This window comes from Pan paniscus, chromosome X (genome assembly GCF_029289425.2).
Source record: "Pan paniscus chromosome X, NHGRI_mPanPan1-v2.0_pri, whole genome shotgun sequence".
NCBI lineage: Eukaryota > Metazoa > Chordata > Mammalia > Primates > Hominidae > Pan > Pan paniscus.
In genome coordinates this window covers 118332560-118358082 of record NC_073272.2, presented here as the reverse complement: position 1 = coordinate 118358082, position 25523 = coordinate 118332560, and the positions used below count along the sequence as shown (strand labels likewise).

General features: G+C 47.3%; 1 protein-coding gene across 3 annotated transcripts in view; it reads right to left on the bottom strand.

The window, feature by feature from the left end:
* LONRF3 (LON peptidase N-terminal domain and ring finger 3) overlaps nucleotides 1-25180 on the bottom strand; it is a 48535-nt gene extending 23355 nt beyond the window's left edge. The window contains exons 1-6 of one of the 3 annotated variants that reach the window (XM_008965072.3): nucleotides 24164-25172; nucleotides 21028-21146; nucleotides 16510-16632; nucleotides 12397-12552; nucleotides 9808-10072; nucleotides 8920-9010 (exon numbers count right to left, since the gene is read on the bottom strand). In XM_008965072.3, the coding sequence (XP_008963320.1) occupies nucleotides 8920-9010; nucleotides 9808-10072; nucleotides 12397-12552; nucleotides 16510-16632; nucleotides 21028-21146; nucleotides 24164-24980 (1571 nt within the window). In that variant the 5' untranslated portion in view covers nucleotides 24981-25172. Of the gene's footprint in view, nucleotides 1-8919; nucleotides 9011-9807; nucleotides 10073-12396; nucleotides 12553-16509; nucleotides 16633-21027; nucleotides 21147-24163 lie in introns of all 3 variants that reach the window. The other 2 variants (XM_003812634.5, XM_003812633.6) reach the window with 2 other exon arrangements.
* Nucleotides 25181-25523: the final 343 nt, after the last annotated feature.

The following is a 25523-nucleotide window of genomic DNA, read 5'->3' as shown; positions in this document are numbered from 1 at the left end:
AAGTCTACTCCACAGCGCACATCATGGGCTTAGAGCCACAACAGTGTTACCTGCAGGAGCCCATTGCTCTGCCTGGAAGCAGGATTTCTCTATCTTCTACCTTGGCTTTGCCAGAACCCACCTGCCATTCTATCATGAGGGGGTGAGGGAAGTAGTGAAAGGAACCTGCTCATTTAGCCCCTCCCACCCTAGCCCACTCCACCCACACCAACTCCTGACAGCATGGGAGGCTTGCTTTGAGTGCTTCAACATTCCACCTGCTGAGTTGTTTGTTATCAGGTCTGCCAAAGCTTATGAGAAAATCTGGCACCTAAAATTTTTTTTAAGAGAAAGAAGGTCCACATTTCAGGTAACGGCTGTGTTACTCGTTTTTAGTCATCCAACAACAATCATTCAGAATACAAATGCACATGATCGATATGAGAAGCATATGTGCTCATAAAGGGCGAGGAAATATCTGAGCAGTTTCTGCTGGCTGGATCCCACCATGTAGTGTATGAAAATACTTTTTTAGGGCCAGGCATAGTGGCTTATGCCTGTAATCCCAGCACCTTGGAAGGCCAAGGCGGGTGGATCACCTGAGGTTAGGAGTTCAAGACCAGCCTGACCAACATGGTGAAGCCTCATCTCTACTAAAAATACAAAAATTTGCCAGGCAGGAGGCTGAATTGCCTGAACTGGGAGGCAGAGGATGCAGTGAGATGAAATCACACCACTGCACTCCAGCCCGGGTGACAAAGTGAGACTCTGTCTCAAAAACAAAATGAATTTAACTTTATTTTTAAAAATGAAATAAATAAAAAGACTTTTGTTATATTTTCTCTTGGGTCAATCTTCTTAATTTCTGTTTTTAATTTATTTTATTTTTCCGTAAGTTATTGGGGTACAGGAGGTATTTGGTTACATGAGTAGGTTCTTTAGTGGTGATTTCTGAGATTTTGGTGCACCATCACCCGAGCATTATACACTGCACCGTATTTGTAGTCTTTTATTCTTCACCCCCTTCCCACTTTTCCCCCCAAGTCCCCAAGTCCATTGTATCATTCTTATGCCTTTGCATCCTTATAGCTTAGCTCCCACATATCAGTGAGAACATACAATGTTTAGTTTTCCATTCCTGAGTTACATCACTTAAAATAGTCTCCAATCTCATCCAGGTCACTGCAAATGCTGTTAATTTATTCCTTTTTATGGCTGCATAGTATTCCATTGTATATATATACCAGAGTTTCTTTATCCACTCGTTGATGGGCATTTGGGTTGGTTCCACGATTTTGCAATTGTGAATTGTGTTGCCATAAACATGCATGTGCAAGTATCTTTCTTGAATAATGGCTTCTTTTCCTCTGGGTAGATACCCAGTGGGATTGCTGGATCAAATGGCAGTTCTACTTTTAGTTCTTTAAGCAGTCTCCACAGTTTTCCATAGTGGTTGTACTAGTTTACATTCCCACCAGCAGTGTAGAAGTGTTCCCTGTTCACCACATCCATGCCAGCATCTACTGTTTTTTGAGTTTTTTATTATGGCCATTCTTACAGGAGTAAGGTGGTATCTCAATGTGGTTTTGATTTGCATTTTCCTGATCATTAGTGATGCTGAGCATTTCTTTATGTTTGTTGGCCATTTGTGTATCTTCTTTTGAGAATTATCTATTCATGTCCTTAGCCCATATTTTGATGGGATTGTTTTTTTCTTACTGATTTGTTTAAGTTTGTTGTAGATTCTGGATATTAGTCCTTTGTCAGATGTATAGATAGTGAAGATTTTCTCCCACTCTGTGGGTTGTCTGTTTACTCTGCTGACTGTTCCTTTTGCCATGCAAAAGCTCTTTAGTTTAGTTAGGTCCCAGCTGTCCCAGCTATTTATCTTTGTTTTTATTGCATTTGCTTTTCGGTTCTCGGTCATGAAATCCTTGCCTAAGCCAATGTCTAGAAGGGTTTTTCCAATGTTATCTTCTAGAGTTTTTATAGTTTCAGGTCTTAGGCTTAAGTCCTTAATCCATCTTGACTTGATTTTTGTACAAAGAGATGAGGATTCAGTTTCATTCTCCTACATGTGGCTAGCCAATTATCCCAGCACCATTTGTTGAAAAGGGTGTCCTTTCCCCACTTTGTGTTTTTGTTTGCTTTGTTGAAGATCAGTTGGCTGTATGTATTTGGGTTTATTTCTGGGTTCTCTATTTTGTTCCATTGGTCTATGTGCCTATTTTTATATGAGTACCATGCTGTTTTGGTGACTATGGCCTTATAGTATAGTTTGAAATCAGATAGTTTGATGCCTCCAGATTTGTTCTTTTTGCTTAGTCTTGCTTTGGCTATGCAGGCTCTTTTTTGGGTCCATATGAATTTTAGAATTTTTTTTTTCTAATTCTATGAAGAATGATGGGGATTGCACTGAATTTGTAGATTGCTTTTGGCAGTATGGTCATTTTCACAGTATTGATTCTACCCATCCATGAGCATGGGATGTGCTTCCATTTGTTTGTGTCGTCTCCAATTTCTTTCAGCAGTGTTTTGTAGTTTTCTTTTCTTTGTTTTTTTTTTTTTTTTTTTTTTGAGATGGAGTCTAGCTCTGTTGCCCAGGCTGGAGTGCAGTGGTGTGATCTCTGCTCACTGCAAGCTCCGCCTCCTGGGTTCACACCATTCTCCTGCCTCAGCCTCCCGAGTAGCTGGGACTACAGGTGCCCGCCACCACGCCCAGCTAATTTTTTGTATTTTTAGTAGAGACAGGATTTCATTGTGGTAGCCAGGATGGTCTGGATCTCCTGACCTCGTGATCTGCCTGCCTTGGCCTCCCAAAGTGCTGGGATTACAGGCGTGAGCCACCGCACCTGGCCTGTGTTTTGTAGTTTTCTTGTAGAGGTCTTTTGACTCCTTGGTTAGATATATTCCTAAATATTTTATTTTTTTGCAGCTGTTGTAAAAGGGGTTCTTGATTTGACTCTCTGCTTGGTCACTGTTGGTGTATAGAAGAGCTTCTGATTTGTGTACATTAATCTTGTATCCAGAAACCTTACTGAATTCTTTTGTCAGTTCTAGGAGCTTTCTAGAGGAGTCCTTAGGGTTTTCAAGGTAAATGATCATATCGTCAGCAAACAGTGACAGTCTGAGTTCCTCTTTACTGATTTGGATGCCCTTTATTTCTTTCTCTTGTCTGATTGTTCTGGCTAGGACATCCAGTACTGTGTTGAAAAGGAGTGGTAAGAGTGGGCATCCTTGTCTTGTTCCAGTTCTCAGAGGGAATGCTTTCAACTTTTCCCCGTTCAGTATTATGACAAACCCACAACCAACATGATACTGAACAGAAATCAAAACAAAAATCACATGATCATCTCAATAGATGCAGAAAAATCATTAAACAAAATCCAGCATCGCTTTATGATTAAAACTCTCAGCAAAATCAGCATACAAGGGACATACCTTAATGTGGTTTTCTTTTTTTGGTTGTCCTTTCCTGGTTTTGTTATTAGGGTGATGCTGGCTTCATAGAATGAATTAGGGAGGGTTCCCTCTTTATCTTGTGGAATAGTGTCAAAATGATTGGCACCAATTCTTCTTTGAATGTCTGGTAGAATTCTGCTGTTAATCTGTCTGGTCCTGGACTTCTTTTTGTTGTTGTTAGCAATTTTTAAGTTATCATTTCAATCTTGCTGCTTGTTATTGGTCTGTTCAGGGTATCTCATCCTTCCTGATTTAAGCTAGGAGGATTGTAGTTTTCTAGGAATATAGCCATCTCTTCTAGGTTTTCTAGTTTAAGTGCATAAAGGTGTTCATAGTAGCCTAGACTAATCTTTTGTATTTCAGTGGTGTCAGTTGTGGTATCTCCTGTTTTATTTCTTAGTGAGGTTTTTTGAATTTTCTCTCTTCTTCCCTTGATAAATCTTGCTAATGGTCTATCAATTTTACTGATCTTTTCAAAGAACATTTTTTGTTTCATTTATCTTTTGTATTGTTGTTGTTGTTTCAATTTAATTTAGTTCTGCTCTGATCTTGGTTATTTCCTTTATTCTGCTGGGTTTGAGTTTGGTTTGTTCTTGTTTCTCTAGTTCCTTGAGGTGTGACCTTAGATTGTCTGTTTGTGCTCTTTCAGACTTTTTGATGTAGGTGCTCAGGGATATGAACTATCCTCTTAGCACTGCCTTTGCTGTATCCCAGAGGTTTTGATAGGTTGTGTCATTATTGTCATTCAGTTTGAAGAATTTTTTAATTTCCATCTTGATCTTGTTTTTGACACAACGCTCATTCAGGAGCAGGTTGTTCAATTTCCATGTTATTTGCATGGTTTTGAAGGTTCCTTTTACAGTTGATTTCCAGTTTTATTCCACTGTGGTCTCAGAGAGTACTTGATATAATTTCAGTTCTCTTAAATTTAGTGAGGCTCATTTTATGGTCTATCATATGGTCTATCTTGGAGAAAGTTTCATGCACTGTTGAATAGAATGTGTATTCTGCAGTTGTTGGATAAAATGTTCTGTATGTATCTGTTAAGTCCATTTGTTCCAAGGCATAATTTAAATCCATTGTTTCTTTGTTGACTTTCTGTCTTGATGACCTGTCTAGTGCTGTCAGTGGAGTACTGAAGTCCCTCACTATTATTGTGTTGCTGTCTATCTCATTTCTTAGGTCTATTCGTAATTGTTTTATAAATTTGGGACTTCCAGTGTTAGGTGCATATATGTTTAGGATTGTGATATTTTCCTGTTGGACAAGGCCTTTTACCATTATATACTGTCCCTCTTTGTCTCTTTTAACTGCTGTTGCTTTAGAGTTTGTTTTGGGCCGGGTGCAGTGACTCATGCCTGTAATCCCAGCACTTTGGGAGGCCGAGGTGGGTGGATCATGATGTCAGGAGTTCAAGACCAGCCTGACCAACATGGTGAAACCCAGTCTCTACTAAAAATACAAAAATTAGCCGGGCATGGTGGCGCGTGCCTGTAATCTCAGCTACTCAGGAGGCTGAGGCAGGAGAATCGCTTGAACCCGGTGGCGAATGTTGCAGTGAGCTGAGATCACACCATTGCGCTCCAGCCTGGGTGACAGAGGGAGACTCTGTCTCAAAAAAAAAAATTTTTGTTTTGTCTGATATAAAAATAGCTACCCCTGCTCATTTTGGGTGTCCATTTGCATGAAACGCCTTTTTTTCACCCCTTTACTTCAAGTTTATGTGAGTCTTTATGTGTTAGGTGAGTGTCCTGAAGGCAGCAGATGGTTGGTGAGTTCTTATCCATTCTGCGGTTCTGTATCTTTTAAGTGGGGCATTTAGGCCATTTACATTGTTAGTATTGAAATGTAGTGTACCGTAGCATTCATTGTGCTCTTTGTTGCGTGTGTACTTTGGTTTTTGTTTTTGCTTTTTAACTTGTATTTTTGTTTTATAGGTCCTATGTGATTTATGCCTTAAAGAGGTTCTGTTTTGATGTGTTTCCAGGATTTGTTTCAAGATTTAGAGCTCCTTTTAGCAGTTCTTGTAGTGGTAGCTTGCTAATGGCAAATTCTCTCAGCATTTGTTTGTCTGAAAATGACTATCTTTCCTTCATAAGTGATGCTTAGTTTCACTGGATACAAAATTCTTGGCTGGTAATTGTTTTGCTTGAGGAGGCTGAAGATAGGTCCCCAGTCCCTTCTAGCTTTTAGGGTTTCTGCTGAGAAATATGCTTTTAATCTGATAGGTTTTCCTTTATAGGTTAGCTGGTGCTCTGTCTCAGTTCTTAAGACTCTTTCCTTCATCTTAACTTTGGATAATCTGATGACAATGTGCCTAGGTGAGGATCTGCTTGTGATGAATTTCCCAGGTGTTCTTTGTGCTTCTTGTGTTTGGCTATCTAGGTCTCTCACAAGGCCGGGGAAGTTTTCCTCGATTATTCCCCCAAATACATTTTCCAGACTTTTAGAATTTTCTTCTTCCACAGGTACACCGATTATTATTAGGTTTGGTGGTTTAACATAATCCCAGACTTCTTGGAGGCTTTGTTCATATTTTCTTATTCTTTTTTTCTTTGTCTTTGTTGGATTGGGTTAATTTGAAGACCTTGTCTTCAAGCTCTGAATTTCTTTCTTCTACTTGTTCAATTCTATTGCTGAGACTTTCCAGGGCATTTTGCATTTTTAAAAGAGTGTCCAAAGTTTCCTGAATTTTTTATTGTTTTTTCTTTAAGCTACCTATTTCCATGAATATTTCTCCCTTCACTTCTTGTGCCAGTTTTTGGATTTCCTTGCATTGGGCTTTGCCTTTCTCTGGTATCCCCCTGATTAGCTTAATAACTAACCTCTTCAATTCTTTTTCAGGTAAATCAAGGATTTCTTCTTGGTTTGGATCCATTGCTGGTGAACTAGTGTGGTTTTGGGGGGGGGTGTTAGAATAACCTTGTTTTGTCATATTACCAGGGTTGGTTTTCTGGTTCCTTCTCATTTGGGTAGGCTCTGTCAGAGGGAAGGTCTAGGGCTAAAGGCTGTTGTTCAGATTCTTTTGCCCTACGGGGTGTTCCCTTGATGTAGTACTCTCCCCCTTTTCCTATGAGTGTGGCTTCCTGTGAGCTGAACTGCAGTGATTGTTGTCTCTCTTCTGGGTCTAGCCACCCATAGAGTCTACCCGGCTCCAGGCTGGTACTGGGGGTTGTCTGCAGAGTCCTGTGATGTGAGTCATCTATGGGTCTCTCAGTAGATAGATACCAGTGCCTGTTCTGGTGGAGGTGGCGGAGGGTGCAATGGACTCCATGAGGCTTCTTAGCTTTGGTGGTTTAATGCTCTATTTTTGTGCTGGATGGTCTCCTGCCAGGAGGTGGTGCTTTCCAGAAAACAACAGCTGTGGTAGTGTGGAGAGGGACCAGCGGTGGGCAGGGCCTTAGAACTCCCAAGATTATATGCCCTTTGTCTTCCACTACCAGGGTTGGTAGGGAAGGACCATTGGGTGGGGGCAGGGCTAGGTATGTCTGAGCTCAGACTCTCCTTGGGTAGGTCTTGCTGCAGCTGCTGTGGGGGATGGGGGTGAGATTCCCAGGTCACTGGAGTTGTGTACCTAGGAGGATTATGGCTGCCTTTGCTGAGTCATGCAGGTTACCAGGGAAGTTGGGGAAATACAGCAGTCACAGGCCTCACCCAGCTCCCATGCAAACTGAAGGGCCAGTCTCACTTCCACCGTGCCCTCCCCAACAGCTCCAAGTCTGTTTCCAGGCGGAGAGTGAGAGGGACTTGAGAACTCGACGGAGGCTATTTGCCTCCCAGAGTATTTGGGGTGTCTCCTGGGTCCTGCAGAAGCAACCCGCTTCCTTCAGAGGGACTGTGGGCCCTCTCGGGATTGCTGGTTTGTTCTTTAGTCCATCTGGAGCTCCACAGCCCTCCCCGCAGGACCCGCCAGCACAACGAACAGTGGCCTGCCAACCGTCTTAATTTTTGTGCAAATATCTCAGCCTCCTTTTAATGCTCTTTTGGAAAACAGACACATTTGTGAATCTGCTAAAGGATGTGGACCTTGTCCTGGAAAACCCACATACTTTAACATACAACTTCGAGACATTCATACATCTATTAGAATTCATATATAGAACATCCTCAGAGGTCCATAGGCCCAAAGTTTCCTTCTGGACCTCTGGTCTACAAGGAAAAAAAAATAGTTAACATTTACTGAGTATCTATTATATGCCAGGCACTATTCCAGGTGTTAAACAGATTTTTCTCAATTAATCATGACAACCCTATGGAGTAGGTACACTGTTCTCTATTTTACTGACAAGAAAACAGTAGCAGAGAATGTCACTTGCTCCATCCAGGTCAACAGCCAGTAAATGACAGAGCAGGGAGCCTCTCCTCTAAGCCAGTAAGTCACAGCTGTGAAATCAAAGACATGTAAGCAATTTTAAAAAATTGTGTATGGTTACACACACCATAATCATAGCCTCTTTCTTTTGGGGTGGGGGAGCATGTGAATAATTTGCCTCTCCAGAGATCTGAGAAAGTAGAGATGATGTGGCACTGTTTGGTGGGGAGATACTTGGCTAAGTATCTCAGGCCCACCACTAATATTCATGGCACAACACAAAACAAAAGCTAGTCAGGCCCACCACTTGGCTTCCCAAGAATAGATCTGTGGCGGTGACAGTAGTCCTTGAACTTTGAGCTCTTGACCATGTAACTGAGATTAGTGCTGGGATCCAAAATTTAAATTATCTCTAGGGGCTAAGAATGTAATGCAATTGTGACACACAGGTTGGAATAAGGCAGTTGGGTGGCGGGGGCATGGTCAACTGGAGAGTACATGTCCTGTCTCAAGACATTCACGTTTAAGAAAAACAAACCCCATGAGGGCCAAACAAAAGACATATTCAGACTGGGTGCAGTGGCCTGTAATCCCAGGACTTTGGGAGGCCCAGGCAGGCAGATCACTTGAGCTCAGGAGTTTGAGACCAGCCTGGGTAACATTGTGAAACCCTGTCTCTACTAAAAATACAAAACTTAGCCAAGCATGGTGGCACAGGCCTGTAATCCCAGCTACTTAAGAGGCTGAGGCACGTGAATCGCTTGAACTGGGGAGACAGAGGTTGCAGTGAGCTGAAATCGCACCACTGCACTCCAGCCTGGGCAACAGAGCAAGACTCTGTCTCCAAAAAAAAAGACATCAAAAAAAAAAAAAAAGACATATTCAGACATATTCAGCCCAGTGGGCCATCAGTTTGTGACCTGTGAATAGACTGTTCCCTTCCCACTCTCCAGGTTTTTCCAAGTCAGGAGCCAGGAATGCAGGGAATGCAGTCTGTGGGAAGGGGACACAAGCTGACCCATGTGACAATCAACGTTGTGATTTCCATTCCGTTAGAGCTATGCTTTTTACATGCTAACCAACCCAGCAGTAGGTCACTAGCAGAAAGGTCCAGACACCAGAGATGAAGAAACATCAGGAAGTAAATGATAGTACACAGGACGTACCTCATACATAGAGCGCATTCAAGGTCAGATGCGTCGAAAGATGCAAGTGGTAAACTGAGAGCAGGTTTGTCCTCCTGATCAGTGGGAGGATCTGCGATTTAGAAAGCAAGAAGTCAGCGCTGGAGCCACCCCGGTTTCATAGATAGTACTTCTGAGGCAAAATAATCCAATGCGTTTTTCAGTTTGCCACTCTCACCACCACCTCCCAGAGAGTTGATTTAGTGGACACCTGAGCCGTTGAGAATGGGACACTCAGAAGTAGGCTCTCAGAGGTTTCCAGCAGCCCCAACAGAAAGAGAAATGCAAGTCAAAGAATGTCCAGGAGCCCTGGGGACTTCATTCAAATGCAACATGCACCTCTGTCAACAGCAGAAGCTACAGCAACTCAATGGACTGAGCCAGGCCTTCAAAGCTAAAACTGAATCTTGGCACTGCCAACCTCTCGTGGAAAGATAGCAAGCCACAGCTGCTGCTTCTCACATGCCTACCTATGGGAACACAACTGGGAATGAGCAGGGTGAGGCCTGACCTCACTTTCCTCATCCTGCATTCCTAGAATGGGGATGGGGGTAGCAAGAGGCTGACCTAGAAGGAAGTGGCATCCCCATGGGTATGGGATGTCATTAGTTGATACTGTGCTTGACCTGATGCCTTGGCTTTCCATTATATTAATAATTAGTATTGAACACTTTTTACAGTGTGCTAGGCACTGTACATGATCTCACAGAAGCCTCATAGCAATCTCTGAGGTCACACAGCTAGTAAATGCCAGAGCTGGGCCCCACACCCAGAGCCTAAGGAGCCCCCAGACAGAGGTAAGTAACTTGTATATATTGGTGAGCCCGGGGATCTCCTCCAAGCTACCTTCTCTCTGGGTAGAGCCAGTACCTTGCTTGGAGGCTTTATTAGGCATCCCCGTTTCTTCTTGGGATTCAATCTGGCAATGTTTCCTTTTCTTTTCCTGGCATTTTCCAGTCTTGCTGGAAGTAGCTTTTGGAGAGGTAGCATCCCACTTCTCCTCCTCTTCTTCCTGGTCTTTCATGTGGTGCTGCTGACCATCCCCCTTCACTTTAGCTGGGTCCATCAGACTGCTGCCATCTCCCCTGGCTGCTGCTTCCTCCTGACTAGAACAATGTGGGAGCTCCAGATTGTCCTGGATGAAGAAAGGGCCACATATCAGAATCTTCTTAGGACCAATATTGTCCTCTCATATTCCTACCCAGAGGAACAAAGGGAAACTATAGAGTCCTGATCCCCACCCCGAACTCATAGTGGACACAGAGCTCAACTTGGGGGCCGTCATAAGGCATTATTTCCTACTTCTTTTCTGCACAGTATCTGCAACCAAGGCATGCCCAGCTTGGGTGGAGTTAGGGAACTTCCTTAGGCAAGGACAGGAAGGTATGTAGGAGGAGAGCCTCCTTGGGCAGGTAGGTGCAAAAAGGGGAAATGCCAGGGATAGGCACCAGTTCCCCTTCCTATAAAATCCTTCCCCAGTAACCACTTTAGCAAAACCAAGGCAGGCAGTGAGGGCAGATCCTGTCACTCAATAGTTCCTCTCGCCCTCACTGCCATTCACGGCCGTCTGCGATCCCCAAACTCCAGCTCCAAAAGGACTTTTGGTAGGGCTTTGGCACAGGTCTGTTCACAGGCCTTCTAAGTTACCTCATGCTCCAGGGCTGTATGTTACACTGGTCAAATGAACAAGGTACAAACTATTCCTTTTACTAGATTTGGGGTGAAAAGCATTAAAAAAAAAAAAAAAAGACAAAATCACCTGGCAAAAAAAATCAACAATGTCTCTAGCCTTTTCAAGAATATTTTCCCAGGAGATGGATATTTGAAAAAGGATTTAGAAATAAGTGCAATAACAACATGTTTATGCAGATTTACATGGAGAACCCCTCTCTAATCTAAACCCATAGTCCATAGGTCAAGATACTCATCGTGTTGTTTCCCTCTAACCCTACCAAAAAAAAACTGGCAGACAGGTGAAAAAGGGGAGCATATAGCTGGGAGAAAACAATGAGGTGAGGAGAAAAATAATATGGGTTTTCTCTGTGTCTAACTTGGGAGTTGGGGTTTTCTCCAGCACTACAGCAATACTACAACCTTGACTTTCCATGAACCCAAGGCATTGGCCACTCAGGAGTATACTGCTTTGCAAAGCAAAGTTTGGGTGGAAATCCAATCCTTGTTCCCCAGCTGGTTGACATTGGAAAGCCAAGGTTGCTATTTTTCTTCTTTTCAGATGGAGCTGCAATTAGAAGTCACTCCAGGCATTTGGGTTCAGTATTAGCATTCTCAATCATTTAATAGTGATCTTAATTATTGAAATCACTGGGGGTTCTGTGATTTCAGGAGATCCTCTAAGTTCTGCCATTTTTAAAGAAAAGTTGGGCGCACCTGCATTTCAGTCCTTTTATGACAGCCCAGGGCTTACACACAGGAGAAGAACACCGGGCATGAATGGAGGGAAAACTGCCCCCTAAAGATGCCCAGGCATTCAGTGCTAAACTCTGCCTTGGAGTCTGTGCTTCTGATCCTCAACTTCTGACCACTTACCCTCTGCCGGGAAAGCCAGGGCCTGGAACCCATCTCTCTTGTGTTCTGTTTCCTGGTTTTCAAAGAAAGGTACAAATACCTGTCTTCCTCCCAGGTCCTTCAACTCAACTTTCTTTCCAACATCTCTTTCCTCTTCTCTGTTACAAATACGTATTGGAAGCTTACTTATGTATAAGGCATAGTGCAGGAATATGAAATTACATCCATTTGAGGATCAGAGTTGTCTTTGCACAGGATAAGTGCTGGCACTCAAAGGCCAGCAGCTTGAACAAACAAAAGCTCGAAAGGAGGGATTGTTAGGCCCTCTTCCCAGACTCATCCCCAAAGCCTATAAACCCACCCAAATGGTATGGCCCAGGGGCAGTGAGCCAATTCCTTTCTAGCTCTGTAAAATCTCTCTCGGCTGGATCTAACCAAGAACTGGAAAAAAATGTATCCTAGCACTTTGGAAGGCCAAGGTGGGAGGATCACTTGAGGCCAGGAGTTCGAGACCAGCCTAGGCAAAAACTGTGAAACCCCGTCTCTACAAAAAAAAAAAAAAAAAAAACTTAGCCAGGCATGGTGGCACATGCCTATAGTCCCAGCTACTCGGGAGGCTGAGGTGGGAGGATCTCTTGAGGCCAGGAGTCTGAGGCTGCAGTGAGCCATGACCATATCACTGCCCTCCAGCCTGGGTGATAGAAAGAGACCCTGTTTCATAATTTTTTTTCAATGTAATGAATAAACTCTGGGACCATGCCTGAAATTCACAGCTGCATCTTTAAGAGATTCTTTGCAAAGAACAGAACCACTAGTGACTCAATTTCTTCTTTCTCAGGAACCAAAATAGGAGAGGGAAGGCTCACTCCCCACGTTTGCCCACGAAACAGCCAAACGAAGCGTCACGAGCGAGCTGGGTGAGTTGAGTTTTACCTGTAACAACCTTGGTAGATTATGGCTGGTAACTTCAGTAGTCATTGACTCTACGTTTTCCTTTAATCTAGGGTGAGGTGCCAACAGCTTCAGGATATCGGGAGAATGTTCCTGAGAATCCCCCGGGACTGATGGTGAAAAGAAACTAAGGAGAAGCTGTGACATAAAACAGAAGACTTCACTACTTAAGTTTCTACAGGTGCCCAGGTGAAGGGGAGGAGGGTGAAGGGGGGAGGGAGCCAGCTTGCAGGGCAGAACTCCAGGGAGGAAGCCTTGGACCAGTGTCCCTAACACACCACGCCAGGGCAGGGGTCCTCGCTTCAGCGGGCATCAGAATCAACTGGGGAACTTATGAAAAATCTAGGTCTCTACTTTGTACTCCCATCTCCCCCAGGTCTGAAGTGTGGCCCAGGAATCTGGATTTTGAGAAGGCACTACAGATGCCTCTGTTGCCTAGCCAAGGTTAAGAGCCACCATGCTAGTGCTAACACTCCGCAGAAATATCTGCAGTGGGATTTTAAAACTCATCTAGGAGGAAAGAGACAGAGAGGTAAAGTCAGGAGAGAAACCTCACTTGGGGAATTTGAAGTTCATAATACCTCAGTGGGTAGAAGTCTACAAATGTCTTCTAGGATCCTCACTGTTTCTTTTCTCCACTACCCATTTTGCTTCCTCCTCTCCCCACCATCACCCCTGGATCTTTAATCCCTTCAAAGCTGGGAACCTGAGCAGTTAACTGTTAGGAAAAACAGAACTCCAGCTTCCTCCCTCTTCTCCCAACCTCGCCTCCCCTATTCTGGCCTTTGCCTCCCAGAGGATGTTAGGTTAAGTTTAAGTACTAGGCGCAAGGAGGTTCCAGTCTCTTGCTGGTTTCCCTTGCAATTGGATAAGCTGGGAGGGTAGACGTGCGTTCTAATGTAGCTTGCACCATTCAGTGTCCACATTCTTGCCCCAAGTTTCCCCTGTACTAGCAAGGATTGTGTGTGTGTGTGTGTGTGTGTGTGTTTCCATATACTGAAACATGTAACACAAGGAGAGCAGGTGACTTTGCTTCTAAAACCTGCTCCAGTGCTTACCACCCAGCAGCTCCTGCAGTGTTTGGAGATCCACTAAAGGAAGCTCCAGTCCCGTGCTGAGGGTACATAGTTAGGGTATTAATTGATCAACAAAATTTGACAGAACACCAAACTCCAGTTTGATTTATTCTCTGGCCCCCAGCAATCTCTTCATGATGTTCCTTCAGATGCCAGCACTTGCCATGAAGCCAAACCCCACTCAGCCTTCAAAGCTCAGCTCAAGTGCTACCTTCCCTCACTATTCCAGTCCTGTTCTACACAGTAGTAGAGAGTGCACCATAATATAGCATCTTGAACAACACCACGTTATGTTATCCTAGAAATGTGTCACAGATGTAAGCCTTTCTCTCCTGCCAGATGGCCAGCTTCTAGAGGGCACATAACAGATACCCAATAAATGCTCATCACACTGGATGGAATTGAATTAAGACACTTATCCACCCCAGGGCCCAGGGAGAGGCCTAGCATTCAGGCCCAAAGTCCTCAGATTGATCCTTATGTTTCCTTTCAGCTCTGAGAAACCCACTTTCCAGTTATGAGTTGGCACAGGAGTTAAATGGGGAGGTACTCACAGCACCCGGGGCCATAAATGCCAGCTTTCAGAGGTCCCTCCTCCACAGGAGCCAAGGTTGGTCCTCTGAAGCCCTAATGCGTGACTCAACAGGACCAAGCCAGTTCTGAGGAGGCAGTATCCTTGGAATTCTCCCAAAAAGAGCATAATACTCTTCAGTGGCAGCCACACAGCATCACAAGGTGCAAGGATGAAAGGGCAGAGGGTGGTGGGAAGGAAAAGAAGGCCAAGGGAGAAATCAAAGGAAATAAAGCAGAAATAATAACAGCAGTTCCCTTCTTCATTTTACTACTTGAGATCTCTCTCTAGGCCTTCTCAATGGCATTGGAAAACAAAAGTTGGGGTCAATTCTCAGTGAGAATGATCATTCCACATGAATGAAAGTCAACTCCACTTCAGCCTCAGCCTTAGAAAGGCCCAAATAGGTCAAGAAGAGGGAAAAAGAATCTGCAGTAAAAACAAACATTAAAAAGAAACACAGCCTGTGAGTTCGAAGGCAGCTTATAAATGTCAACTGAACCTGCATCATCTCTGTCAAATCTTTAGCCCTGAAACTGGAATGATCTAGTAAATAAACACAACTGAGGACTCTTGATGTTCTGAATCGCTGCCATGGCCTCATCACACTCAGTGGAAATTCGCCTCTAAATTCTCGCCCTCACTTCAGAACTCTGTAACACTAATCACGGGCATACGCTTGCTTGCATCATCTGGCATTTATGTTAACAAATGCAAGATTGTTAAGTTCCTTGAAGACTAAAACTGTGACTTATGCCTCTTTGGGTCTCCAGAGCTTCACACAATGCCTTGCCTCAAACCATTAGGCAGCTGTGGAAATGACAACAGTTTCTCTATAAAAGCAGACTGGAGAGACAGGTCAGCCCAACTGATGACACCAAAAACATCTCAGGCCAGCTGGGAAATGGACAAACAGGAGTCAAGAAACCATTCCTCCTTGGGTCTGAGACCTGCCTCTGCTGGCCTTTGCACGCTCCGTCCCCAAAGATAAGTTTCTTCTAACTGCCTTTGTTCATCCTGGAACTGGAAAGTTCCATTGCTACTATTGATCCAGCTTCACCAGTGAGTGCTAAGGCTGTGGCCATGTCCTCATGGGAAGCAGGATGGCAGAGCAGCTAAGAGGCCAGGCTTTGGAAGCAGATAGACTTGGGTTTGAATACTTTCCCACCAATCACCAGCTGCATGACCTTGGGAAAGTCAGCAAGCCCGAGCTTCATCTGTCTCACCTGTAACCTGAGGATAACTAACCAAACCTAGCCTCAGGAATGTAGTGGGATTTAAATAATATACTCCACATAAAATGCCTAGCACAGTGTATAATGCAGAAGAAATTCTCAACGAATGTTAGCTATTATTATTATCATTACATCATGGACTACACTTAAGATTTGGAGAAGGGTCCACAGCTTGAAGCAATTCTCCCCGAACCGTGCTCCTCTCAAGCACACCTTTTTCACATACTCAAACCAATTCAAAGCAACTTCCCAGAAAGGAGATCTTTTGTGAGACAGAAAATCCAGGGCCAGTTCCCTTATTTCATTGATTTTGCTAACTGTTCCTTTCTAGAGCCTTCAGAAACCAGTTCTGTCTCTTGCTCACTTTCTTTATCCACTGCTCTGCCAAACCACACTGGGACAGAAACCGTAAGGCTCCGCGGTGAATAGTGGGTGGGGCACAAGGAGAGCAGAGACAACCGCCAACTGTCAGAATCCAACTTACAGGCCGATTACCCAGACACCAGCAGAGTAAACTGTAGAACAATAAACAACAAAGTCCATGAATTGAAGATGGCTGAGCCTTCACTAATGCTCTCAGTATTTCACACCATTTTTCTTTTATAACTACCACATTCTGCTGGGACCCAAGAGTTGGAACGACTGCTTGCATTATATTGTAATGGTCTCTGACTAGCATTTGTGAGGCAGTGTGTTTTATTTCTAGCAAAGGAGCTGAAGGTTGGAGTTCTGTGTATGGTGATAGGGGAGGTGGGGACCAGCAACGTCCCTTCCCAGGGGCTGGCTGTCATGTGTGGCTGGTGAAAACTGTGATTCAGCCAAAGAAAAGTTATGTAACAGCAGGTAGCCCCATGCCCTGGATCTCTCATCAACAGCCAGAATGTCCTCAGTGAGCCTCAATCCCCATATTAATGTACTTGATTTTGGTTTTTCTCCCACTGACAATCCAGACCCTGAGTCAAAGAAGCAAGAACATTCCTCACAGGCTCCTACAAAAATGTAGAAACTGCCCAAACTGATCGTACACACCAGAAGGACGGTGTTTCTGGGCAATCAATTAACACTCCCATCTCCCTTTTGTCCCCTTAACCCAGGGAACCACCCACTCAGGACCCCAAATGCCAAGGAGGACAGCACCCTCACTCCCCTTCCTAGATAAGACAGAGAGGGGAGGGTCCAGTAGGCAGCTGGACCTGATGTCATTTCAACTCACTCTTTGGGCTTCACATCTTGCTCTCTTGTTCTTTCCATCAAGGGATACACAGTAGAGAAACTCCCTTAGTGCCTCCTCCACCTTGCCTAGGGTGGCTAAGGCTTGGGCTTTTCTGAAATGTGCCTGGAAGGAAACATTAGCATTCAATCCCATTTTATTCAGCCTATTAACACTACTGCTCTAACAATAACTAACCCAGAGCACTCACTGTTGTGTGAAACATTTTAAAAGGACTCTCTTATCTACAGCCCTAAAATGCGGGCAACTGTTCTGATGCCATTATAAAGAAGACAAAACTGAAACCCAAAAACGTTAACTTGCCCAATGTAACACAGCTGGTAAATTGTGGAATCAGGGTTTGAACCTGGGACTGACTGATACCAAAGCCTGTATTCTTAACCACTCTGCCATACTACCTTGTCTCTGCCCCACCATTGTACGGAGTGACCATCAAATGTAGCAAGAACCCCCATTTGACCACATGCTAACCAGCTTTCAGGGCCTGCCCAGGTATGCGTTCGTTTGAACTAGTCTCTCAAGCAGAGAACCAGTCCTCAGTAGTGGCTTGAAAGAGCACCTAAACTAACTGATCAGTTTTCAGAAGAGGCCCAGGAGAAGGGATCTGACCTCTCCAAGACCTCAAAGGTCGCTAGTGGCAAAGCTGGAACTAGAACTGCAGTCTCAGGACTCCCAGAATGCTCTTCTCCACAAAGCAGACTGCCCTTCAGAGGGCTAACCAGGGGCTGAGCTTACTCTCCTAGGGGCCTGGATCACTTCTGCTCCCTCAACACATACTTTAAAAAGTATAAAGAAATTTATGGCTCCTCAGGGCCCAAGCCCAACTGCTCTGGGAAAGACACTCTAGGGAGGGCAGAGGAACATCCTGGGGAAGAAGGAAGAAAAAAGAGTAGCGGGGGAGAGGGCTGCCCTCTGTGTGTGTCTTGAGACAGGTGGACACTAGCAACTTGGCTTGAAGAGCATTTCACTTGAGTCATCTAGGACGTCCCTCCACCCAGTGGCCTGCTCCCTTGCCTCCTCCATTGGCAGTACTAAGCCTAACTTAGTGAATGAAGTGATCCAGGTTGTGGCTGCTGGATACTCCCCTGCCCCCCGTTCTAACATGCCTCTTTGCAGGCCCCAGAGCCCTCAGGCTATGGCCTGGCTGCAGAGGCTGCCCTGAAGCTGCCTTCTTGAGCAGTGGCCCCTGCTCCAAACCTCTTGAAGACCTTTCCGCATTCCCCCAGCTTCTTCTGAAGCCTTGTCTTGGCTGATACATGGATGTTGATGGCCTCCCTTGTTGCTTCTCCCAGCAGTGTTTACCAAGGGTGTTTGGGAAAGGCTTGCATGACATCACAGGGCAGCTAGAGGGGAGAAGTGTTGGGAGACTGGAAAGGCCTCTGTGTGATCCCACTAATCATATTATCAAGTAGCAATCCATATACTCTTTTTTTTTTTTTTTTTTTTTTTGAGATAGAATCTTGCTCTGTCACCCAGGCTGGAGTGCAGTGGTGGATCTCGGCTCACTACAACCTCCGCCTCCTAGGTTCAAGTGATTCTCCGGCCTCAGCCTCCTGAGTAGCTGGGACTACAGGCATGCGTCACCATGCCTGGCTAATTTTTGTATTTTTAGTAGAGATGGGGTTTCACCATGTTGGCCAGGCTGGTCTCAAACTCCTAACCTCAAGTTATCCACCTGCCTCAGCCTCCCAAAGTGCTGGGATTACAGGAGTAAGCCACCATGCCCGGCCAACCCATATACTCTACCTGCTCAGGGCAACCAGCTCACACCACTGAGAGCTGTATCACCTGCAGGATGTGCTGAGTACCACACACTCTGGTTGGATGGCTGGAATAGAGAATAGGGCTGCCAGATAAACCCCTACACTTGGGGCATTTTACATAGAAATGTTGGGAAATATGCAAATCAGGGTGGGAGGTGGTTTTGAATTATAGGCATCAGTTCGTCTTCTCTTAACCTCCAAGAAAATAAATTATCTCATCACTGCCCCCACCTCTCACTTCATCACTATGGGGAAATGAAACTCCTATTTAATACTTTCATCAACTCTTCCTTCACTGGAGAAGTCACTTTTCCCATTTCATCCAAAATGCTTCACTGCTTCTCAGCTCTGCTTCTCACCACAATATCAAGTTCCTTAGCCCTAGGATCTAGGCTTAGGGTGGAGGTGGAAAGAGTTGCAAGTCCTCTTACTCCTAGGCAGCTCCCTGACTTGCACTACTGGGAGGCTGAAAGTGCCCCCACTAAAGTTCCTTTGGGTTAAGACACTGGTGACTTGTATTAAACACTAAATGTGTTCCTTGGGGAAAAAAAACCATACTAATCCATCATTACTCAAGAAAACCTTCTCAGAAAAAAAAAATGAATCCATCATCACTCATGAAAACCTTCTCAAGAAAGAACATACAAGATTCACCTGACATTCATTGCAGAGTACACAGGTCCACATGCTTTATCTGGTTTCCAGATCCAAAAAAGTTCTGATAATCCATTATTTTCATAAGCTTGACATCAAAATTCATTAGATGGCAAAACCTGACCTAAACTGATATAAAGTGTTTAAAAATATTTGTCCCACTGAGTGTGAATTTTCATGGAATCTGCTGAATAGTGTGTTGGATTACAGGAAGCTGTCCAGAGCTCACTGAGACCTAATATATGGTCCTTGCAAAATATAAAACATTCTGGATTCTGAACACCTCTGGTCTTATAAGATTCAGATAAGGGATCATGGACTTGAACTTGGATACATTGGTTTTCTGAGGAAGGCATCCTTGGGTTGTGTAGAGACAGAGCACTACACCTAGGAAGCTTTATAGCTTGCAGAATGTCCTCTTGGCCACGTTCACTTTTGACCCTCATTGCATCATTGCGAGGCAATCAGGGCAGATATCAATAGCTTCATTTTGCAAACAAGGATACTTGGGGTTCAGAGAGTGAAGCCACCTCCCCATGGTTTGCAAGTAGTAGAGCACAGGCTCAAATCTAATCTTCTAAACAAAGTACTGACATGTGGCTGAGGGCCAGTCCTGAAGCCAGGCAAAGATACAGAAAGTGACACTTTGCATCCTGGCATCCTGAGAGGTGTCCAGGCCGTTTTTCTTCTCACTCCCCATGTGACCTAAATCCTTGGGGATACTGGCAGGCTGACTGACTATATTAAGGACTTGAAATGGCACAACCATTGTGTGAGTGTGAGGATCCCTTCAGAGAAAACTGGCCAAGCTGCCAAGGAGCCTATCAGTAGAGGTTCACGAGCACCAGGCCAGCAACACCACTCTCACCTTCCCCTTTCTAATGTCCCTGGAAAATGATAACAATGGCGATAGAAAACATTTATATAGGCTGGACACGGTGGCTCACACCTGTAATCCCAGCATTTTGGGAGACTGAGGCAAGTGGATTGCTTGAGGCCAGGAGTTTGAGACCAGCCAACATGGCAAAACCCCGTCACTACTAAAAATACAAAAAATTAGCCGGGCATGGTGGCACACGCCTGTGATCCCAGCTACTCGGGAGGCTAAGGTGGGAGACTCACTTGAACCTGGGAGACGGAGGTTGCAGTGAGCTGAGATCACGCCACTGCACTCCAGTGTGAGTGGCAGAGTGAGACTCCGTTTCAAAAAAAAAAAAAAAAAAAAAAAAAAGCCAGCGCGGTGGCTCACGCCTGTAATCCCAGCACTTTGGGAGGCCAAGGCGGGCGGATCATGAGGTCAGGAGATCGAGACCATCCTGGCTAACACGGTGAAAACCCGTCTCTACTAAAAAAAATACAAAAAATTAGCCAGGTGTGGTGGCGGGCGCCTGTAGTCCCAGCTACTCAGGAGACTGAGGCAGGAGAATGGCGTGAACCCAGGAGGCGGAGGTTGCAGTGAGCTGAGATTGCGCCACTGCACTCCAGCCTGGGTGCGAGAGGGAAACTCTGTCTCAAAAAAAAAAAAAGAAAGAAAACAGAAAGAGAGAGAGAGAAAGGAAGGAAGGAAGGAAGGAAGGAAGGAAGGAAGGAAGGAAGGAAGGGAAGAAAGAGAATGTTTATATAGTGCTACATGCCGGACACTGTTCTAAGCACCTTACATTATTAGCTTATGTAATCCTCACAACAGCCCTCTTTAGTAGCTGCTTTGAATATCCCCCATTTAACAGATGAGGAGATGAAGTACTGGGAAGTTAAGTCATTTGCCCAGGGCCACAAAGGTCATAAAAGTTAGCAGAGTTGGGACATAAACCCAGGCAGTCTGGCTCCCAAGTGCATATTCTAGAGAGTCACTATGCCCAGGCTGCTCTGAAGGTCATGAGTTGAAGACTGAATTGGGGAAGAATCCAGTTCCCTTGCAGACCTGAGTCACTCTTTGCCCAGGGATCTTTACCCTGGCTCCTTTGCAAAGTCTTCTTCCTGTTCTGCTTGAGCTCTAGTGCCCCTACGCTCCAGGGAGGCAGCCCTTCCTGCCAATTCCTGTCTACAGTACAACCCCTTCCCACCTCTTCCATCCCACACTCACCTTAAAACCCATCGGGCGGAGCTTACATGCTATTTCTGCATCATGCAGTGCATTCTCATGAGACTCCAAGGTGAAATAAATCTGAGACCGATTGCTATAAAGCAAGTGGTCATTTGGAGCTGCCAAAATAAGAAAGAAAAACCTTTATTAATGGCCCCCAGCGCAAGCAGGTGTTAAGTCCTGTATGAGTATGGATCTTGAGCAAATGATAAGTTTTCTAGGACTTTTCTACTGGAGATCAAAAGGGTTAGGCTCTATTTCTAGTCCTAATATTGTCCTGCCTTCTACACCCCCAGCCACTCTGGGCCTGAGGTTCCCCAACTGCAAAGTCATTTTTGCCCCCGCTCACAAGTGGTTCATTAGAGGCCCCGTGGTGTCAGTGGTGCATTAGACACTTTGACATAGGCGAGATGTGGCTACACATGGCTAGTGCCCGGCAGCCTGGTTTATGAGTGCAGTATTACCAACAAGAAAACAGGCCAGGTAGGAAGGAGAGAGAGGTGGGCAGGTGTGACCCCTATCTGAACCACCAAGAAGACAAATCCAAGTTACTTTTCCAGGTGGGAATGACTGATGACATTAGTAACACCTTTGTCTACAAAGCCCAGCACATATGAAGATTTCTTGAAGAAAATGGAAATACATTTACATGATCCCATCCTCTCATCTCAAATGGCCAAATGTAAATGAACTTGGACAAGGTTTCTGGGAATAAGGTGAGGCCGGCTCTCACCAAAAACTCTGAATTACTAGATGTCAGAGCTGGACAGGCTATTAGAGATTATCTGGCTCAATCAACCCATTCTTCAGATGGGAAAATCAAGCCCAGAGAAGGGAAGGCATTTTCTCAAGGTCACACGGCTAGCTGGGCAGTCACTGATAACTGGTCAGACTTTGAAGCTTTGAAGCTGGGATGTGGGGAGCAGGTTCCTTTTTCTGAAGGTGTGTGCAGTACTTGGAATAATACGGACACAATGGCCATCTTCCAGAACAGAGAGCCTCCTTTCCTCTTAGAAGGGTAAAGCTGGCCTTGACATTTTCACCCTGACTTCTCTGAGGGGATTAACAAAGATGCAAGGAAGAACCTCCAGGGGAATGTGGTGGCAACAGAGGAGGAGGGTGAGGGCAGGAAGGGGCTTTCCTGGCCCCTGGGGGATGGCTAAAAGGTATGGAATCTGCCTTAGAGATCTGGAGTTAAGTGACCTCCACCTGCCTCATTCATATTGCCCTGCTCTTCCCCAAGATCTGGGATCTAGCTTCCTCTGTGGCAACAGGCTTTGATGTTTTTTTTTTTTTTTTCCCCAGGGGTGTGCTCAGGGCTTGCTTGCGTGCCCATTACTTGCTCTTAAGACATTAGCAAATTGTTTAGTCTTTTCTGTCTTTTTTCTTCTGCAGCACACTCCAGCCTGGTGGCAGCTCACAGTCTGCCTTGCTTGTGCACAGACAGGAGCTAGAAGGGTCCCCTTCTCCGGCTGCCAGCCTTGCCCCGTCAGTCCTCATTCCTCCTCCTCCTCCCCCCATTACCTGTTGCAAGCTTGAGTGGAGATTAAACACGTGGAGACTCCGGCCCACACCCCTCCTCCACTCCACAGAGTCAGGTCCAGGACACCCTCGGATCCCAGGGCCCTGCCTGCCCGGCCCTGCTGCCTCCTCCCCGGCATGCTTCGCCAGACACCGCGCCCCACGGCCGAGCTCCTGGCAAACTGCCAGAGCTGGGCAACACCGGCTGGCGGCTCAGCAGCCACTTCCTGGGTCCAGGCGTAGTGGGTCAGAGAGCGGCTCCCTGGGGAAATTCGGGTGCCCTAGTCTAGCTGGAGATGGGGGACTGCCTACGTTACCCTTGAAGCTGCAAAGCCCACCCAACCCTCCCAGGTGGCACTGAAAAGCGGGACAGAGGCGTGACCCATTCGTAGCCAGCCCACGGTCCCCAGGGATCCCCAAGCAGTTGCCGCGCCGGCCTCCCGCCGGGCTGGCCAGGTTAAAGGGGTTGGAGGCGAGGGCACAGGCTACGGGTTGGCGGGGCGGGCAAGGGGGGGCATCTATTTCAGCCGAGGATCGTGTGATAGGAAGCGGTGACAATGAGTCACAGGGCAGCGGGGCGCAAGCGCTCCCCCTCCCCCCGCACACGCTCGTGGGATGGTTTCCGAAGCGAGCGTGGTGGCCCACTTCAGTTACCTCAGCGGTTACACAATCCCGCCCGCTCGCGCGGGGGAGGGGCGCCCGACCCGGGCCGCTCGCGGCCCTTATGCAACCAGTGCTCTCCTGACCTAATTCCATGCCGGACCCACCCCACAGGGAGCCGCGGCCCCGGAAGGGGCAACACCCGGCGGCGCGAGCGGCGGACGCAGGCGCCGACCGGACATCTCCTGCTGGCTACAGCCCAGAGGACCGGGCGCGAGTGCGAGGAGCGCGCGAAGTTCCTCTCAGGGAGCCGCGGCCCCGGAAGGGGCAACACCCGGCGGCGCGAGCGGCGGACGCAGGCGCCGACCGGACATCTCCTGCTGGCTACAGCCCAGAGGACCGGGCGCGAGTGCGAGGAGCGCGCGAAGTTCCTCTCAGGGAGCCGCGGCCCCGGAAGGGGCAACACCCGGCGGCGCGAGCGGCGGACGCAGGCGCCGACCGGACATCTCCTGCTGGCTACAGCCCAGAGGACCGGGCGCGAGTGCGAGGAGCGCGCGAAGTTCCTCTCCTCGCTGGGAAGGTGCGAGCAGGTGTAAGAGGAGACCAGGAGTGCAGCGGGAGAAGGAGAGTCAGAGGAACAGAGACAGTGACACCGAAAAAGAAAGAAACAGTGACAAAGATACGAAGAGACGGAGAAAAAGAACCAGAAGCAAGGAGACACAGACAGGAACGGGGACTGAGAGACAGGAACACAAAAGCTAACAGAAGTAGCAGGAAAAGACAAAAAGCAACCGAGATCAACACAAACACAGTGAAACACAGATAAGCAGTGAAAACAGAACAAACTCAGAGACTCAGCCCCAGAATCACCCCTCCCCCACCCCGCCACAGTCCATGGGTCCCCCGCCCCCTCTTCTGCCCTGGTCCAAATCCCTTCTCGCTGCGGGGTTTGTTCTCCCGCTCCCTCATGTAGCCACCGAGCCCCAGCCCCGGCCCGGCAGCGCGTTGGACTCACCCAACTTAACTGCCTCGTTGTACTTGAGCAGTGCCGCCTCCACCTGGCGCTCGCGGTACAGTCGGTTGCCCTCGTGCCGGAGTTGCGACGCTCGCGCTGGGCCTGGAAACAACTTGCCGAGGAGGCCGCTGAGCACCACGTTGACTCGCAGCGGCGGCGGCGGCTGCTGCCCAGCCCGCCGGGCTCCACGCGCCCGCCCAGTGGCCACCATCAAGGCGGAGAGCTTGACCCCGCACAGCGCACAGCGCCGGTCGGCGGCCCGCCCACGTTCCAGGCACAGTTTACAAAAGGTGTGGCCACACGACAAGGACACGGGGTCTGATAGAAACCCATGACATTTCCGGCACTTAAAGCCGTCCCACACCTCGGTGGCCGCCGCAGCCGCGGCGGCCCCCGTCTCTTCCGCCGCCACGGTGCCGCTTGCAGTGCTACCCTCGTCCGGGGGCGCCGGCGCCAGCGCCTCGCCTTGCGGGACTTTCTCCGCCAGGCAGCGCACCAGCTGCTCCAGCTGCTCAGCCACCAGCTGCTGCCGCTCGGAGAGCTGTCTATACACCTCGAGGGCTTCACGGATTCGCCCCCGAGACGCCAAGGCGTCTGCCTGCGTGAGCAGGACTTTGCTCTCCGGCGTTGAGGTCCCCGGAGACTGCTCTTGCTCTGGCTCCCGCGTCGGTAGAGGTGCGGGGCCCTCTGCAGCCACCTTTGGGTGGGGGCCCATGTCTACTTGGGCCGCTGATGCCCCTCGCTCCGCCGACTCCAAGTTGTCGCTGCTGACCTCGGCGGGCAAGCTCAGCATCTGTTCGATCCGTACTGACTCCATGGGAAGAGGGACACGGGAGGAGACGAGGCGTCTAGGGACCGGGGACACGAAGCAAGGAGTGGCAGCTGGAGGAAATCGGGGCAGCCACCGCCGCCATGCCACCGAGGTCCTGACCCTGCCGCGCCTCAGGGAGCTCTGTGCCGGCCGCCCCGCGCCGCCTAATAACTGTCTTGTCTCAGCAAAGTGTTACATAAAACGGTACCACGTGACGTGCCGCCACGCTGTTCATTGGCCGGCGGCGGGGAAATTGTTACAAAACCAGACAGTTTTGTAACAGTGTTGCTCTTGCTTCTTTGGGCTTCGCTTTTCTTGGCTTCTTTTTGAGGTTGTTTGTGTTTACACTTCGCCTTATTCCTCCTCACCACCTGGTTCTTTTTCGGAAGTGGCGTTGGGGGGTGGGGAGAAACTCAGTGTCTTCTCTTGGGCTTCTCAGTCTCCAAACCCCACTCCATCCCACCTCCAAACGGGCCAGCAAACAGGTCCCCTCTGCCAGCCGCTGACCAGCGGCCCCCCACTCCTCCCAGGAGAGGCTGGTACCTCGAG